General features: G+C 31.5%; 1 protein-coding gene across 1 annotated transcript; it reads right to left on the bottom strand.

Annotated features, from left to right (window-relative positions):
* Positions 1-7,384: 7,384 nt before the first annotated feature.
* Positions 7,385-15,650, bottom strand: LOC133285058 (ubiquitin C-terminal hydrolase 13-like). Its single transcript, XM_061482214.1, has 22 exons — positions 15,642-15,650; positions 15,192-15,255; positions 14,631-14,784; positions 14,369-14,526; positions 13,275-13,522; positions 13,031-13,150; positions 12,000-12,122; positions 11,361-11,438; positions 11,178-11,266; positions 10,982-11,090; positions 10,323-10,391; positions 10,090-10,191; positions 9,823-9,878; positions 9,504-9,681; positions 9,329-9,430; positions 9,169-9,240; positions 8,904-8,969; positions 8,619-8,684; positions 8,346-8,432; positions 8,102-8,218; positions 7,895-7,969; positions 7,385-7,762 (listed from the first exon to the last, which is right to left on the bottom strand). The coding sequence occupies exons 1-22, from the start codon at positions 15,648-15,650 to the stop codon at positions 7,385-7,387; spliced, it is 2,520 nt and encodes an 839-aa protein (XP_061338198.1).
* Between the last annotated feature and the right edge of the window lie 3,343 nt (positions 15,651-18,993).

Below are 18,993 nucleotides of genomic sequence, written 5' to 3' on the forward strand. Positions count from 1 at the left end.
ATTTCAGAAATCAACCATCTACAGGGTGAAGTCAATATAAAATATTTTTAAGGGAGAAGTGTGTATAGTAGATGTAAAGTTGTGTAGTGAACTGAGAGAAAGAGATAGAAAAAGGGGAGATAATGCGTTCGGTATAGGAGAAATTTTTATTTGTGCGGGAATTTTGATTTTTAAAAATATGATTTTCACATTCAGTTTATCATAATATCTGAAAATTTAAAATTTTAAAAATTTTAGTTTCTCGGGAATCCAGAAAAAATCCATGTACCAAACGGCCCCTAGGAGTAAGGCTACGGGTGTTCACGAGCTTAAAGATGTGGGTTTTATTTTTGGGTTTTATTTTTGGGTGAGAGTGAAATAATATAAATTGTCTCGTTTAAAAGCACAAATATTTTTCTCTATTTTTAATTGAGACTGACCTGTTAGCCAATTAAATCATAGTTCCTGTTTGAATAATGAGCAAATACCATTTTTGGTCGTCAGCTAATTTTACGATACTCGCTTTAGTCCCTAACAAATAAAAAAGCTATTTGTGGCCTTTAAGAAATTTAAAATGGACCTATTTTAGTCCTTTCGAGGGACTAATGTGGGTCTTTTTTGAATTTGTGAGGGATCACGATTTCAACTAAATGGGTCCATTTTAAATTTTTTAGGGACCACAAAGAGCATTTTTATTTGCTAGAGACTAAAACGGATATCGTGAAATTTGCTGACAATCAAAAAGAGTATTTACTCTTGAATTATTTTTAAAAAGTAAAAGTATGATGTGATCTATCAACCTTGCAAAACTTATTAGATTTATTATAATTAAATTTATAATAAATTAAACATATATTGTTTAAGAAATTAAATCATAAAAATAAATAGGAATAACTCTTATGATTATAAATAAATATATTTTTCTAAATTTAAATATTCAACTTAAAGTATTATTATATAATATTAAAGTTCCTTTTAAAGGCCAACCTCTATGTTTTAAGGTAGGCTTTAAAATAGGTCTGTGGCTAGGTTATTAAGTATTTTTTTTCACATGCATTATATGTTTTAGGGTTTTATTAATCTCATGTTAAAAGAGATAAGTTATCTCATGTCATAGAGACAAATTTGTGGGCTCCACCATCTGAAAAATAAAAATAAAAAGAAAAGAAAAGAAAAAGATGACACAGTTATCGAAGGATATGTAGGAGAGAAAGTTATAACATGTAACATAAGAATAATTTTTTGGTATGTTTTATTACTTAACTTGGTAAGGTTTAATATAAGGTAATGTGATCTATTTACATCCCAATTACAAAGCATGTTGAGATGTGTTTAAAAAAAAATTTATACATTATTTTAAAAAATTAATTTCAAAAGCCAGAATAATTTTAGATTTGTATTAATATTTAAAAGCATTTTTAATTAGAAGTAATATTTTAAATTTTTTTCAAGAATTTTGATTTAAAAAAAATGATTTTAATCCTTTTTCTAATTTGTATTTTTCAAAAGCTACATTTAAACGTATTAAAAACATGTTTTTAATGACATTGCATGGGCTGCATGCGTCTGGGAAGGATCAATTTAAGCACAATTTTCTTAACTTAAATCAATCGAATAATGGATGAACCAATTGATATATCAAAAAAACTAATTTTAGCATAATCAATATTTTTCAAATTAATAGGCTATAATTATCATTTATTGAAAACTAAACGGCTAATACCATCCCATTCAATCTTCTTTGTACAAAGTGCAGACTGTAGTATTATTAAATTCGAAATGAATTATTCAAAATCTCCATGATATGGATTTGAACATTAAAAAAATAATTTTATACAATTTTACGCATGGAATGAGATACCGCAAAATAATATTATTTTCAAACAACGAAGGTTATACTTACAACTTATTTTTGTTTACAACCTTTTTACAATCATATCTTACTTGTTGATTTCCGCCAATCAACGGTTATCATTCATTATAAATTAAATATTAATTAATGAGTTTGATTTGCAAAAATAATAACTATTGATTGACGGAAATCAACGATTAAGATATGATTGTAAAAGATTGTAAAAAAAAATAGGTTGTAAGTATAACATTCCCTTTTTTAAACCTATTATCATAAAAATTCAGTGTGGGCATGACATCGTTTTTTAATTTTTAGTTTGGAGAGTTAAAAATTGTGTTTGAATAAACCAGTAGTCTATATATGAACAAAAATTGAAAGAAAAAAAACAATTTCTTTTTACTTTTTTATACCTGGACACATTATTTATTAAATAAAAAATATATTTATTCTTTTAAAAATCAGACATTTTAGTTAAAATTATCATTTTTCATTTAAATTAAAAAATGTCTCACTTTCTCATGATTTCTGTTTCTTTCACGATAGAATACAGTAATTTGAACTAAAATAAAATAATTTTATGTCTTTTAAAAGGACAAAAATTAATCCAATTAAATACATTATTACTGGATTTCGAAAATTGACAAAAGAGACTCTCTATGTTTATCAAATACACACCTAGGTAAAATAACGAGCATGTTATCAAACACATTTTTTCACAAAAACCCTCAACCCAATTAAACATATAAATAAATATGGCAATTAATCGATCCTTAGATTGGATGCATAATTTTATTTTACAGATAGATACAAAGATGCCAAAGGTAATGACAACCGTGTCACGTACCCACCCAGGGCTGGGATTTATTTGAACCTACGCTTGGTGAACTTCAAGCAAAGATGAGGGAAGGTTGGAATCTTATATGTTGTGCATGTGTTATGAAATTTTATTATGCTATTTCTGAATTGTATCAATGTGATAGATTTTAAGTTTTAACCCTTTAATTTTGTTTCTGTGGAAGCTAAGAATGATCCACATCTGTGAGAGAGGCTTGGGTGCAGTATATTTAGTACGTGCACGACAACGTTCAACAGAAATTGTTCGCAATAGTGTTGTTTATATTACAGGGAGAGATATGAAAACCTGACACACTTTTGTTTTTCCAATGTACAATTCATTTGTGCTTTTCTAATTGCAGTCTGGTTATGAAAGTTTATGTTCCTTACGGTACATGCAAAACCACGCCATTAAAACTTTGCCACCACTTGTGTGTTGCCTTTTTGCCCAAGCTAAAGAGAAGGTTATAGATATATAGAGCATGTTCATTGTGGTTGTAGGGGCTATACAAGAGGAACACCACCATTTCATAGAATTACTTTGTTTCTAATTCTTTTAACAAAAAAAAAAAAAAGAAAGAAAGAAAGAAAAGGCCATCGACAAATAGAAGGGAATCGAAAACCGAACTATAGTAAACGAAAGACGAGAGAAGGCCAACCATATAACCTTATCAAATGCCAAAGATGAATAGCCATTGCATATGACAAATGCATGTCCATATATATAGAAGGAGAAATACTAATGCTCGCTTAAACTAAAGCCCTTTTTATAGAAACGAATAAGGAGCCCACAGCAACTCAGCCAAGCAACCATATGCAAAATTTCAATATGCATAGCTATGAAGTAAAAAAATAAAGGAAAAAAACATTGTACTAAATATATATCAATTGAAGAAAAGCAAGAAATTTTTTTTTTTACCTTGGTCCAAATATCTGACCTTAGAATATCAAATTGGGACATATAGAAATTAACAGCTTAATTACAAACGCTCACGACAAACAGGACAAGTATCTTTTCCAAAGAGTAACCAAGAGATGATGCAGGAAGAATGGAACTCATGAGAACAGACTCCAAAAGGTTGAATCAACTCTCCATTCTTGAAATCTTCAATGCAAATAGGACAATTACTTTGAGATTCAGTAGTTTCGTCCTCGGTGAAGCTTTTCATTAGGGGTAAGCGTCCCATGGCCACCCTGATCCTAGCCAAATGTACACTCAGCGAATAGGACACTGATTGTGAGATTTGCGTATTTAGAAATTGTTCCCACTCAGCCCTTTCGCTTCCTCCACTCACAGAATGAGTCATGGTTCTACGTAGTAGTGAGAAAACTCTGATCAGTAGCATCAGCACCCTGTGTGCTTTGTACGCTTTGAGATTCTCCTATGCTATAAACGTATATGTGTCGTCCCTCGCAGGGTATTAGATTTTAAATAAATAAATAAATCATAAAATATAAAAAATTACCAAAATTATTTTAAACTATCATTTAAGATACTCTAAAACATTATCAGATAAGATTAAAATATTATCATATATTTTTTATATATTCTGAGATTTTATTTAATATATTAAATTATAAATAATTTAAAATATATATTCTTAAAAGAGATAATCTAAAATATTATCAGAAATAATTAAAAATTATCAGATATTTTTCATATATTCTGAGATTTCACTATGATACTCTAAATTAAATTATAAAATTTAAAAAATATTTTTAAAAGATCATAAAAATTATCATAGGATACAAATAATATTATAAAATATTTTTCATATATTTTGAGAGTTCACATGAGATACTCTAAATTAAAATATAAAAAAATTTAAGAAAATTATTCTTAAAAGAACATTTAAGATATTCTAAATTATTTTAAAATATAATTAAAATATCATAAAATATTTTTCATATATTAATTTTAAGAGTTCATTTTGTTTACTAAGACATTAATAATTAAAAAAAGAAAAAAAAATAAGAGGGTAAATTTTTATAAATCTCATTATTCTTTTAATTCTCTTCCTTTTAAAAGAAAAAAAGAGAGAAAAATAGTATATAGGTATTTTTTCTTTGGGATCGATAGGATATTATGCCTACTTTTTTTATGTCTACTCTACCTACTTATATTTTCAACATCTTTAGATTACAATTTAAAGAGAAAAGAGAAAATATAAGGTCAGTTGAAATTGTGATCTAATGATATTGAATGAATTGTATTGTAGCGGGTATAGTTTAGTGGTAAAAGTGCGATTCGTTCTACGGACCCTTAAATAGAGTAGTTGAAGTAAACATGAAAAAAAGTATGCATAATATCCTATTCTTTTTTCTTTTATGTGATTTTTTTTCCTTCTGGATTGCATGGGTAGAATGTGGCGGAGCCACATATAAGCTGGGTGTGACCTCGACCCGGGCTAAATTTTAACAAATTGTACTTATTATATATAATTATATAACTAATTATAACTTGGTCTGGGTTAAAATTATAATTTAGCCTGGGCTATAATTTATAATTCGGCCCTATCTAAAACTTAAAGGCCCTATCTAAAACTTAAAATATCTTTGGTAAAAGAATTGGGTAAGTTGTATTAGGTTATGTGTTCAATTTTCACTTGTATAAAAAAATAAAATATTTTTTTGTAAAATTAAAAAATATTGAATAAAATTATAATTCTTCTTGGTGTTGCCTACTCAAATGTTCTGTATTTAATATAATTTAAATATATTATGATATGAATTAACTAAAATTAAAAAAAATAAATACGCATATATTTTTTGGCCCAGGCTCAAATTGGAGCCGACTCCACCACTGTGGGTAGAATAACTAAAGTAGTACGACAACTCTATTTTTCTTTTTCTTTTTCTCTTTTCCTTGGCTAGCAAGGAGTCATGAGAAACAATGACAATATCAAGGACTCACTCCTCTCTTCTCTCTTATATAAAATTAGGGAAATATTATTCTTATTATATATGAGATAATTATTTCATGTTATCTCACTTCAAAAATCTCACTCACTCTTTTTGTTTTTTGTTTTTTATCCTTTAATGGTGGGCCCCACATGACTTTTCTTTGTAACATGAGAGAACTACTCTCATGTAAAATGAGAGTAGTCTATTCCCCATAAAATTAAGGTATAACCTTACTTCTGAAAACGTATTGAACCCGCACATTTTTGCGACGAGTTTGAAATGACAAAATTAACCCTTAAACTTACATTTTTGAATTTGAAGAACGTTTATGAAAACACAAAAGTGTCTGTGCGTCGACATTTGTTGTCTGAACCCCTGCACATACTTGTCTCTTCCTCTCTGCATCTCCTTTCTCCAGTTGGCAAGCATCACATCTGCACATACCTCATCACTGGCTGTTGACCTAGATAAATTTTAGAGATGCGTGAAAAAAAACTGCCCAAAAATATATGATGGATACTGGGGCAGAAAGTAAAACTCCAAAGCCATTAAATCCAGCGAACATCAAACGTTTATTGAGAAAATATGTTTTTTTTTTTAATATTGAGCTTGTGAATGGTTTCATTGAGCTTAATCAGATATGGAGTCGAATTGGAAACTATGTGGACTTTTGCTTCCAGAGTCCCGGACTCCCATTTCAGATGAAAGACGAAGATGAAGAGAGAATGATTGGTCGTAAATAATCAATATGATGTAAATAAGGAATCATGGCCAATTATCTACCATTTGAAAGTAGAGATTAGTGTCTGTGGAGTTTGAATCAAGGGTATTTTGGTATCCATCAGGTTGTCCATCTTACCATTTACCCATGCAATTACAAATACCACCATCGAAGTTGTCATTCAGAACAGTGATTTATTTCCCATTTTACATGCATGCTTCAAATGCTAGGAAAATCTGTTAGATGGAGAAATATTTTAAAAACTTTCACCAAACATGACGTTATGTTTGGTAGGAGTATTATTTTCAAATGCATGGGAAAGTCATGGTGAGATTTCAAGACTCCCATGTTTGGTAGCAAATATGAAAAAAAAATTCCACTATTATCATTTGCCTAGGAGTCCATTTTTAGTGTAAAATGAGAACAAAAATACAACCCAAAAATACCACTAAGATAGTGGTATTCCAATTTTGCTGGGGATATGAAAAACTAAGGTTGGAAACTTTGACAAAAATAACCCACTTGAATATATCTTGGACTATTCAGTGTTGAAAAAAGGATAGGTAGCCGGCTGAAAAAAGGAGACAGTATGCTTCATTTTCAAATCAAAAAATAAAAATGTTAACAGGGTTAGTTTGATAATTTTATCACATTTTCCCATTAATATTTTACCTTCAACCAAACATAGACTCAGAAAATTTAGCTCAATTTTTTCAGTAATATTTTGATCTACCAAACAATTTTTTTTTAACTTTCCTACTAAATTCACTTTCTCACTATATTCCTAGTAATTGTATTTCCCTAGTAAAAAAAATTTTCTACTCCACCAAACGCGCGCTAAAAAAATATTATCGTTCAATATATAGATGGGTTTTATGTCTTTCCTTTTATTACAGTAGAATTCCCATCCGCATTTAAGACATAAAACACTAGGGGCCCACCTGAATTTTGATGGTGCCCCACACCCACGACCTAGCAGGTGTCAAGTTCAAGTTCTAAGAAACTTAATAGTAATACGACTTTGACAATTGTGAATATTGCATCTTTTGAAAGGAATAAGGAGCTCATCATCTAAGCAACTTGTGAAAAGCACCTTAGCACTCCCCAAAGGATGGAATAAGGCGGGCAAGCCAGCTATGGTCTGAAAAAGCACAGCACCGAACATTAGCAACCAAGTTATCAAGCTCTTGCTTGCGATCACCAGCCGCATCAATAACACTGCAAGACCCCAGAAACCTCAGCAACTCGGCCAAACAACCATAGGCAAAACCCCGATACTTGTTTGTAGAAGCTTCATCACGAATACGAACACAAGGATACTTCAGCAGAAATTCAGTTAACAAAGGCGCATCCTTTTTAGCTAGGTGGTTGCTAGAAACTAGCAACTCCAACTCCTTCACTCTAGGGACGCGACAATTGTCATTATGCTCCAACCCAAGATACTGGTCCCATGAAACATAAATGTCTCTTCTCTAACCCAAAATACAATAAATGGACAATGTAAACATGAACTCAAACATGTGAAAATGGTACTCACTATCATTTGATTTTAAATGAATGCAAATGTTTGTAGAAAAAGAAAATTTATTTATAAATGAATGCACCTGAAAACGACTAGATACAACGTCATTGTCCTGAAGGTACTCAGGATGCCCTGTTGAAACAAAAGCAAACTCCCACTGCCCAAACAAGAAAAATAATAAAAAATTAGTTGAACTAACTAAAATATAATAACCATTATTTACTCAATGAAACATCCATCTCTGAAATAAAGGAAGAAGCCTGATATACACAGTAGAAACAGGAAATACCATGGCAAAGGCATCATCAGGAACTTGAAGTTTCTTCTGTATTCGCACTTTAATTTCACCCAAAGTCTCATCTTTATGTATGACTAAGACAAAGGGTTCCCCAAAGTTTTGAATTTGCTGTACATATCAAATGGAAAACAAAGTTACACAAGGTTTAGCATACCATTGAAGCCAGCACGAAGTATAGAAAAAACTAAAATATTACAAATTGTACAGAGTGAATTGAACAATTTTAAGACTATACCATTTGTTTCTGATCAGCGCCTTCAGAAAAATGATAGACATGAATTAAATGACCATGTGGACCCACATTTTTATCTTCTTCCGGAATCTGTAACATTTATATACAACAAGAAAAAAGACTAGTTTATTTTGTTACAAAAACAGGAAAAAAAATATTCGTATAAAAAGATCCACTGGTGCTATTATTTGAATAGATAAAAGCGGGAACGCTTCATGGACTGAGAACTATCTCCGCCCTTCCCATCCCCACTCACACACAGAAAGAAACTGCTACCTCCTCTGCACGAAATGTCCAGTATTGATCATTGAGGTTTACAATCTTTTCATCGGGAGAGAAGATCTGCACCAGCAGAAAAAGGATGTAATGAACATATTTCAATAATAAAAAAAGGCCCTTCTCCACTAGTTAATTATATTTTCAGAAACATAAGCAATTGGAGGATCACAACTCAACACTAAATTTAGAATATTTAATCCTGATTCACCAATAATCTAATCAAAAACTAATCAAGAATAATAATAATAAACAGAGACAGTGAACATAGATGTTACGCCAAACCTTGTATATCTTGTGATTGAAGACTTCAAGCAACCTAAGGTCAATATTACGATGAGACAAAGACACCTGTACTAGCAGTAAAAAATGAGCGTTAGACATATAATACTATAACTGCAAAAACACAGGGCTTCGTTACCAAAAAAAAAAACCCTCAGATGAAGCCATAAGCAAAAGTTGGGTACAGTTGTGAAAGTAGTGTTCTGTTAGTAGCATAGTACAATGTAAGCAAGTTAATAAACTAAAGCAAAACATCACACAAAGCCACCTTTGTTTTAAGATCATCAAGGACATCCGCCACAGTACTCTGCTTTGGGAGTGTGACAGTAAGAATAACCACCTGAATAAACAATAAAAAAAATAAAATAAAACTATATGAAAAAAAGTCTAGATGAAAACCTGAAGAAAAATCAGATCCCTTTACTCACATCGTCTTTGGTTGCTTGGTGAAATCCAATTTTCAGATTTTTCCAACCATGTAAATCAAGCAAAGGGATGTCAAGTACTTCATAGTATAATATATCCGAAGTCTGACATAGAAGAAAGGAGTAAGATGTTTTGTTTTTAAATATGAGATATTATTAAGGATTGAACTATATCTACCGGATTGTCATCAACCAGCATATCAGATAAATGTTTCACCCCTCTGTACTCAATAGGCTGGGGTTTTGGTTGTTGAGAGGAGCAGTCGTGTGGGGTAAGCCTAATTTTGGATGGATCATCCAAACCAAGTTGTTGAGCCACTCTCTCCACCACATCATCATATGTATAGAGCATTGGCCTAGAAATTATAACATAGAATATGTGATAAGGATGGGATTCGAAGCATAGTAATATATAAATACTTAAATCCTCTCGCAAGAAAAATAATGCAATTGTATTAAATATAATGAATCTCTCCTATAAATTCCAAAAGGCTTACATCTTCAGGCAGAAGCTATCTTCTTTAGGTTTAGCTAGAGATCGGAAGTGAAAAACCTAAAATACATCCATTAGAGATTAAAAACAATCAGCTTATAACATTCAATATAAACAACTCATACAGATACCTGCCGATATGCACACAACGAAAATGAGGAAAGTAATACAATTCAGACATGATCGCATGAACAAATATAAGGGTAGCTTCATTTTTGCATATCATCAAACCAAACCAATTGCATTTAATTGAACCCCAAAGAGAAAATACCTGGAAATTGCGCGCGTATTCTAAGTATGAAGGCACATCTGGATAGCGGAAGCTTTTCTCACTATGCAGTTTCTGGAAGCATACAATATCTCCATTTTCTAGCTGCCAATATATATATATATATATATATATATATATATATATATATACACACGCGCGCGCACACACAATCAATGCTCCAACCAAAGATACGTTATCTCAATGTGCATGAATTGCATATATAATTTATTTACCTGGCTATCTCGAAATGTTAATTTCTTATCAATAGGATGACACATGATATTTGGTTCGAACCTAATTTCCTGCACAAGAATAGGCACATTTAATTCAATAATGCCACATGATTCATGTCAGTCGTGGAGATAAGAAACAGAAGAAAAAAAAATCTTCTCCCATCTGGTACTGCTTATGCCGGAATGAAAAAATTTAATGGAACATGATACACTTTATTGATCATCAACCACTAACAAGCTTAGTTACTAAATAATTGAAACCATAACTGTTTGACCCAAGCTCAGCAGGAAGCAGGTAAACAGGTGTAAGAGATTTAATACAAAATTATTCATGTATCCTCGCATAACAACTTAAGTTTTTGGGAGAATTCATTCATGACATGGCATCATAGCCCTACAATAAAAAGTTAAATTTAAGCACAAAGTAGGTAGATATGTGCATTACTATAGCACAAAGAGCTCTTGTGTGAGGGTACCCTTTAGAAATATAACACAAAACCATTCATATGTCCTCACCTATCCTAACAACTTAAGCTTTTGAGAGGAATAATTCATGACACAAAGCACACAGTTTTAGATCATACATAGATAAATTACAGTGTCAAAATTATCATGATATTTTCAACTGATTAATAATAAAGGATACAACACAAACCAACCTCATAAAGTCCAATCACTTCATCCGGATCATAACCAGCCATTACATTTAACCTCGTCACAATTTCTGATGGCTTACCAGTACTCTTCACAAAAATCCTTCCAACATAACTGCAATCATAGGGAAATACATGCATGTCAAACTATAGATCCACCTTTTACCCCAACATATGTTAAAATCGAGAAGTTACTCAATACCGTAGCTCCTCTTTTTCAAGATCATATAACTTGAAGAATAATAATATATCATCCATTTTCTTGTCAGGTGGTGCAATTGGTCGTAAATCCTAAATCATATTGTAGTTTGTTAACATTACTGTGTTTGAGTATAAATTAACATGCTATCAAAGTAGTATACAACTTCCACAATACAAATGTTACCAGCCCAAGATCCACTTCCAAAAACAAATTTAATTCTGCATTGTGAACCTTGTTTGATAACTCTCTCAATTCTCCAACCTGCAATGTATATCATATTGAGAAAAAATATGGTACAACTTCAGATCATTGAGAAAATGATGTATCGCAAAATTAAGCACCAAAAGCAGGCAGACATGAATCACAAAAAATTGAGCACCCCCACCAACATAACGAGGACAAACTACAGGATCCAAAATAATTAGTATGAAAAATATTTATATGGGTTGCAGTTTTTATTCATTTTCAAGATTCAAGAAATATAAAACAGCTAGCCAAAGATAGCAGAAATAAAAATAACAAAGCCAACACAGAGAGAATCAACTGATGGTCCAACCTGAGAAATGGAATCTAAAAAAAATGCAACCAGCCAGAATAACGGGAAAAATAGAAGGTTGATATAAGATGAAATTAAGCAAAGAACAGATTCAACAAAAAAACATATACGTGGGGTAAAAGGAGCTCATTTGTTTTAGAAAACCAACATTACCATGAAAGCATGAACCTAAACAGTCAGAGCTGGAAAAATCATAGATAAGAAGCTTGAAGGCGGATTATGATTAAAATAATAAGGAAAAGCTTCTTGCAAGCTCAGAAAATTACAGGTTGTGCTTCCTCAATGTGTGTCATTGGCCGATTAGGACGATATGTATCGTTTTGACGCTTTGTCCATAGCCAAAAGCGCTGGAATTGAACTGGTATGCCAAACTCTTTAGCAACCTCTTCCTGCTTATCACCGATTAGAAATCAGACATGAGAATCAAAGTTCAGAAAAATAGAGCATCTGTTGAGCAATCATCACCAACTTCATAGATCAAAAAACATAAGACCACAAAGATTGATATTATATATTTTGTTTCCTTCCAACTAAAGCGTCAAAAGTTGTATATTTTGGTACCGTTCTAAAAAGTAATTGTTGTATCAAAGGATGCAACTAAAATAATGATTTGTACTTTAGGAGTTCACAAACTAAACTTTCTCTAGTTCAATGACACTTAACATATCTGCCTATAAATTTGAGAAGATAGTAAGAAAAATTAATGCATTTATCCAAAAAGTAAAAAGACCAGCAACAAAAGCACTGGCCACAACAGTCAGTCATCAAAAATTTGAAGTTGTAATGATGATTATCAAATATTCCCACTTTCCAAATCCATCTTGGATGACATTCCATCCTTTGACATTCAAGCAACTATTCAACGGGTATCATCCCTTGTAAAGGGGATATCTTACGGGCCCCTAAATCCCTTGCGAGAAAAAATACAAAATTTTAGAGTATGTTCACCCGCTTTAAAAAAAATTAAACTGAAAAAGTATCGATGGCATGAAAATGCCGAGTAATCCTATTTTGAAATTAATTCCACAGTAGCATCGAAGAATATAGTTCGGTGGATATAGACAATTTTACATTATCTCCCTCATAACTATATCATAAATGATTAGTTCAAGACACTTTATGTCAGATTATTAATTTCTCATGTTTACCAATTTTTCAATGAAAAATTAACATTTTAAAAGGATATATTTACGATTGAGATCACAGCAAATTAGACAAGAAACAGCAATAGTTGTCATAGCATGCCAGGTTAAAGCACTTCTACCAGGAGGGCTAATGGTGTGATTAGTGATGATACCTTGAAAAGGTTAAAAGACCTCTGATTTAGGACACGGAAACTCCTCACTTTGTCATGGTCTACGAGATCAAAATATATATCCTTTCCAATTTGCACGGCAAGGTCTTTATCTCGTGCCACCTAAGAAGTATCAAATGTTATCAGTAATATATAAATCCCATTTGATTAAGCAACTCACAGGGACCATCTTGGTAAAGACACAAGCAATAATCAATTCTAAAAAAGCAAGTTAGGAACTAGGAACCTTTATAACAGTGAAAAGGTGAGCCTCTTCCTTTTCTTTGTTTTTGTTGTCTTTTTCTTCCTGTTCTTTCTTCGGCCCAGCATAGCCAATCGCTTTAATTGATTCATAAGTCCAGTCAACAATCCTCGTTTCAACTACGAGAGTATCATTCACAAGATACCCTCTACTAGGATCATGCAATTCACCAAGTGGCATGAAGGACGTGAAACCCCAATCACTTTCTCGTGCATTGAATTGGTGCTGCGTGTCTACATGGTGTACATAAAATGAAGTTAAAGACCCATGTCTATGCCCAAAAATTACATGGAATTATACTTTCTTTACTCTTTCTTTTTGTTTCATTTAACAAGTTAATACTAACAATTTCATTCAAGACATGTAATATAACTATATCCAGATTTAGATCCAAAGTTAAAAGGAAAAGAATATATGTACAAGGGGTAGTTTCAAATTTAGTGAAAATGTTTAATGAAGTGAAATTTGAATGAGAAGACCAAAGGCATATGAAAAGAAACAAGTATGTTTGTTAGGTTTGTGAAATTTTTATCAGGATATGCAAAAATAAATACTCAAGAAGAAATAGCATTGGAGATGATTATGATATACAGAGAGGTATTATTATGTGGATTTGATATAAAAATCTACCACAATTATTCAGGTTTACCTGTGAAAAATTAGTATAGCGACAAAAATAAATTCTTCACGTATTAAGTGCTCTTCCATTAATTTCAACAAACATCTAACAACATTCTTCACTTTTAATTCATCCAACGCTCTTTTCTACATACATGCATGGTACTTCTAGTTGTAACTACTAGAGATATATAAACCATTGATAGGCCTTCACTTAATAGCTTAAGCTTGGCTGAATTGGTTCTTTACATGGTATCAGAGCCTCGATGTTACGGGTTCAATCCTCACCGTCCCCCATTTATTTAATAATTAATTAAGTCTTGTTGAATTTCTTAGCACAGGTAAGTGGACTTGTGTATTATCCACCCTTCAAGTCCAATGGGCTCTCGTGCGAAGGGGGCGTGTTAGAAATGTATAAAATATTGATGGGCCTTCACTCAGGAACAAACTGAAGAGACTACCTTTTATCACAGAGTGCTTATTATGGATTTGACTAACTACTGCCATGCTAAACTGTGCATATCTGCTCCAATCATTGTGCAAACTAGCTGACTCTGCAACATCCAAATATATGGACAAATAGTCCACAGTTTTGCCTTTCGGGAAAATAAGCACACGCCTGCCAAGTGCAAAACAAGATTCAGGAGAGATAACTGAAAATAAGTAAACCTAGGAACTAAAATTTCCAAACAAATGAACATTAAATATGTGTAAGCACGATACCATTTATAGCCACCAACAGCAAATATTTCAGAATAGAGCTTATTTGCAGTAATCCTAGAAAAGTTGTGAATTCTCCATGTGAATCTAGATGATGAAGGGTCCTCAACACGCTGATTCTCCATAGTTTTGAGTCTTTTGACAGTTTCAGTTTGAGCTACAAGTAATGATCATCAAAATAAATGAAAAGAACAATTAAGTAACATGCCTTAATTAAATTAGCTAAAAACTGGGGGCAAAAATGAGTGACCTTAACTGAAATAGACCCGCTACTTGCTTCCTAATAAAGTAGATGAGAGGGAAATAATAACACAATTAATAAAGATATTAAAAATACTCAGACCTTCTAAAATGCAAACTAACAAGAAAGCACATTTTGTCTAGGGGGGGGACTAGAACTCTTAGAATTGAACAATTTATCACCTAGATATTCCCTTTCTCTCTGGCAAACAAACAATGCATGAAGTGATTTCGTGAACTCTTAAAGCAATTTGATTAGATCGTCAAAAAGGCAATAAATGGAGTGAACAAAAAAAGAGGGACAAAGCAATCAGTATTCAGTACCTTCCATGGGTTGGTGATTATTCCCACCCAAATCCGAATGTGGGACAAGTATCTCTTCCTCCTCCTGTAAAAGAAACGGTCATATTCTAATCCTCCTCCTGTAAAAGAAATGGTCATATTCTAATCCTCCTCCTTCTTCTAATCCATTATATTCGAGAGAGAAAAAAATCAGTTGAAAAAGAAAAAAGGAATATGAAAACAACCTAAGCAAACAAAAGTTAGTGACCAGGTGAATTTTTTTTTTTTTTTTTTTTTAGGCATCCGACCAGGTGAAAGGTTTTACTTGCTGCTCAAGTGTGCTTCGAAATTCCAAATGAAGTCTTTTTTTTTTTTTTTTTCACCGGGAATCATGATTAATAGAAATATAGTAGAAATTGAGTTTACTTGGAATCTTACCAAAGAGATGTTTGGTTCGCCAAAATATTACCGGGAATATTGGATAAAAATTACTGATTCCATATTTAGTTTAGAACGAAACATGACTTGGAATATGAGGTTATTTTACAAAAACAACCCCAAACTATTTTTACTTTTATAATTGATAGATTGGGTCTAGATTTTTATGTGTATTGAGGTATTTTTGTCTCAAAATTTATTGTTGTGTTTTCTCTTTACTTAGTATTCTGATTGGTATTCCGAATTACCATATTATTTTTGGTAATCTGAATAGTGAATTTTTTTTATAAATCAAATTACCGGTAATCCTTGAATATCCGGGAATCGTAATTTATTCCTTCTACCAAACGTGATAATTACATTCACAAAGAAGGATTACCGGTAATCCTCTTCAAAAACTTGAAACAAACATCCCCTTAATTTAAATCATCACTATATAGATTTCAGAAATCAAATATCTATACCCTCAAGTCTATATAAAATATTTTGAATATAGACCGACACCCTGATTTAATTTACTTTTTAAAAATAAAATGTAATACTAAAATTCATTTTGAAGGCCAATAATAGGTTCTAAAATAGGTATGCGGCCAAGTTATTAAGTACTTTTTTTCACATACATAATGTGTTTTATTATTTAAGTTAGCTAAGGTCTAATATGCAGGTTCCTGATAGGTTATCTAACCTATTTATATCCTTATTGCAAAGCATGTTTAGATGGGCTTAAAAAAAAATTATACATTATTTTAAAAAATAAATTTCAAAAGCCAGAATAATTCTAGATTCGTGTATCAATATTTCAAAGCATTTTTAATGAGAAGTAATATTTTAAAAAAAATTCTACAATTTTGATTTTCAAAAAAAAAAATCTAATTTTTATTTTTCAAAAGCGACATTTAAACATGGGAAAAGTGTGTATCATCTTAAAGGATGTAAAGTTGTGTCATCTTAAGTGAGAGAAAGAGATAGATAAAGGAGGAGAGAAAGTGGACAAAAAAATATAAAGGTATGGGTCCCATATCTTTATAAGAGTGAAAAGATATAAATTGTGTCATTTAAAAGGATAAACACTTTTCCCTTTAAACATATATAAAATATAAAAAATATCTAAAATACAACTTTTTGAAAAAGAATACATTCAAACATCACATTAATTACATTGCATGGGCTGCATGGGCTGGGAAGGACCAACGTAACTAAACGGACGTAAGTAGCTCGATGAAATTGCATGGGCTACATGCGTTGGGAAGGACCAAATTAAGCACAATTTTCTAAAGTTAAATCAAACTAATTTTAACCAAGACACATTTGGTATATAGCTGGGTCCTTTAAGCATATTGACATGGATTCGATCTCTGGCCTTGTGTATAGAAAAAGCTTTGTTCGAAGAGGCTGTATCCACAATCACGTGATCTCTCCATCTCGAGGGGATTAGTCCTTGACTTTCGGTTGGGAGATATTCTTGAAATAATTTCCGAAAAAAAATCAAACTAATTTTATCAGAATCACAATTTTTTTTTTCAAATTCGGAGGCTATATTTATCATGTATGGAAAACTAAACGGCTCATTTAATTAAACATTACTATTGGCAAAAAAATTAATTTAATGCTTTTTAAATAAAAGAATTATAAATTTATAGTTGTTTTGAAAATATTTACACATTTATTGCACAATGTCATGCTCCTTTTGGGCGTCACATGTCACGTCCAAAGAGGGCGTCATTGCCTTGTGGGTCACGCCCAAACCAAGCGTGACATGTGACGCCCAAAAGGGGCATAACCCATGTAGCCTATATAAATCCCCATTTTTTTATTTTTACCATTTCACACTCTCAGTGTAACCTCTCTTTAAGACGATTGTGCTCTCTACCTTGCATGGAATTTTGCGTAGCGAAACTCTGCTAACAAAAGTAAGTTTTTCATGCCTACTACATTAGGAATATGTTAGAGTTTAGCGTATATTAGTGACTTAGAAAATTGTTATAGTGACTTAAGAATATTACAGTGATTTAAGATGAGTTATGCATGCTGTATTGACTTAGGAATATTATAGTGACCTAGTATTATTATTATTTAATTACGAATAAATTAGTAACCTAGGTATTATTAGTATTTAATTACGAATTAATTAGTGACCTATTCTGAATTATTATTTAATTACGTATTAATTAGTAACTCAGGTATTATTATTTAATTACGAATTCATTAGTGAATTAGGTATTATTATTTAATTATGAATTAATTATTGACTTATGATATTATTATTATTTAATTATGAATTAATATACTTGATTATAAAATTGTTACGAACATGATGTGATATTTTGTACGAATTAATTAATTACGAATGAATAAATGACCTAGGGTTTTTGCTTAATAATTTTGCTTAATTGTTAGGAATTTGCTTAATTGATTTTTAAATTAAGGGTTCATTTTTTCTACAGTCAATGTAGATAATTTATCTACAGTGAGCCCAAAACGACATCGTTTTGAGGCAGAAATCAATGTATTTTAGTAATTATAATTTATTTCAAAGTTATAATAGTCTTTTTTACTATAATTTTTTAATTTTTCAACCCAAAATAACGTCATTTTGGGAGCGAATGTAGATAACTTATCTACATTCGCTTTAGAAACGTTAAAGCCTTAAATAAATGTTGTTGTTACATGTTGTAAGTAGTTTTTTTTTGTAAATGTTGTATTACACTTCTATGCATAATTTTATTAGAAATTAACGGTCACAATAAATGCTCAATTGTATAGTTTTTTATTATCGCTGATTCATCATCATCTGGGAGTTTTGCATCCGATCATGAGCCAGAGTCTACCGATCCTAGTATCTGTATCATACGTGGGCAGTCCTTTAGAAGAGGATGCATAGTGTCTATATTTCACATTGGGTGTGGAATACGGAACATGTTCGTCAGTTGAAGACCCGGCGTGACAAGGTACAGGGGCCTAATAGGCCTAATAGGCTTTAAATATTTTACATTGATTTAAGCTATCAAAATCAAAGTCTGACCTAGGTGACCCATTTACATCCCTCCTTCCAATGTTCATATCACTTTTCCATGTGCATATTTTTTCTGTTTAAAACCGTATTGGCATTGTATCCACACAAAAAAAAACCGTATTGGCACGAAGACACGGGGTATTAGTTTTATTAAAGGAGTCGATTGTTTATTCTCATAAATAACGAGATTTGGTAATTTATACTTATTACTTTTTTTCTTACTATCTCTTACTATCAAATCTTAACCGTTGATTTTCGTCAATCTAACAGTTATAATTAATTGGATCACACTTATTAATTAATTATTAATTTTCAATAAAAGTATAACTGTTAGATTGACAGAAATCAACGGTTAAGATTTAGTAGTAAAAAGTAGTAAGAAAAAAAGATAGT

The sequence above is a fragment of the Gastrolobium bilobum genome, unplaced genomic scaffold, assembly GCF_033153095.1.
Source record: "Gastrolobium bilobum isolate Gb01-03AN ecotype WA unplaced genomic scaffold, APGP_CSIRO_Gbil_v1 utg32371, whole genome shotgun sequence".
NCBI lineage: Eukaryota > Viridiplantae > Streptophyta > Magnoliopsida > Fabales > Fabaceae > Gastrolobium > Gastrolobium bilobum.

What these genes read in the sequence shown, in the direction of transcription:
- LOC133285058 (XM_061482214.1), bottom strand. An exon ending in TAAGCACTCTGTGATAAAAG is followed by an intron (nt 13,523 to 14,368) that starts GTAGTCTCTTCA and finishes TACACCATGTAG; the next exon opens with ACACGCAGCACCAATTCAAT. An exon ending in ACCTTTTCACTGTTATAAAG is followed by an intron (nt 13,151 to 13,274) that starts GTTCCTAGTTCC and finishes GATACTTCTTAG; the next exon opens with GTGGCACGAGATAAAGACCT.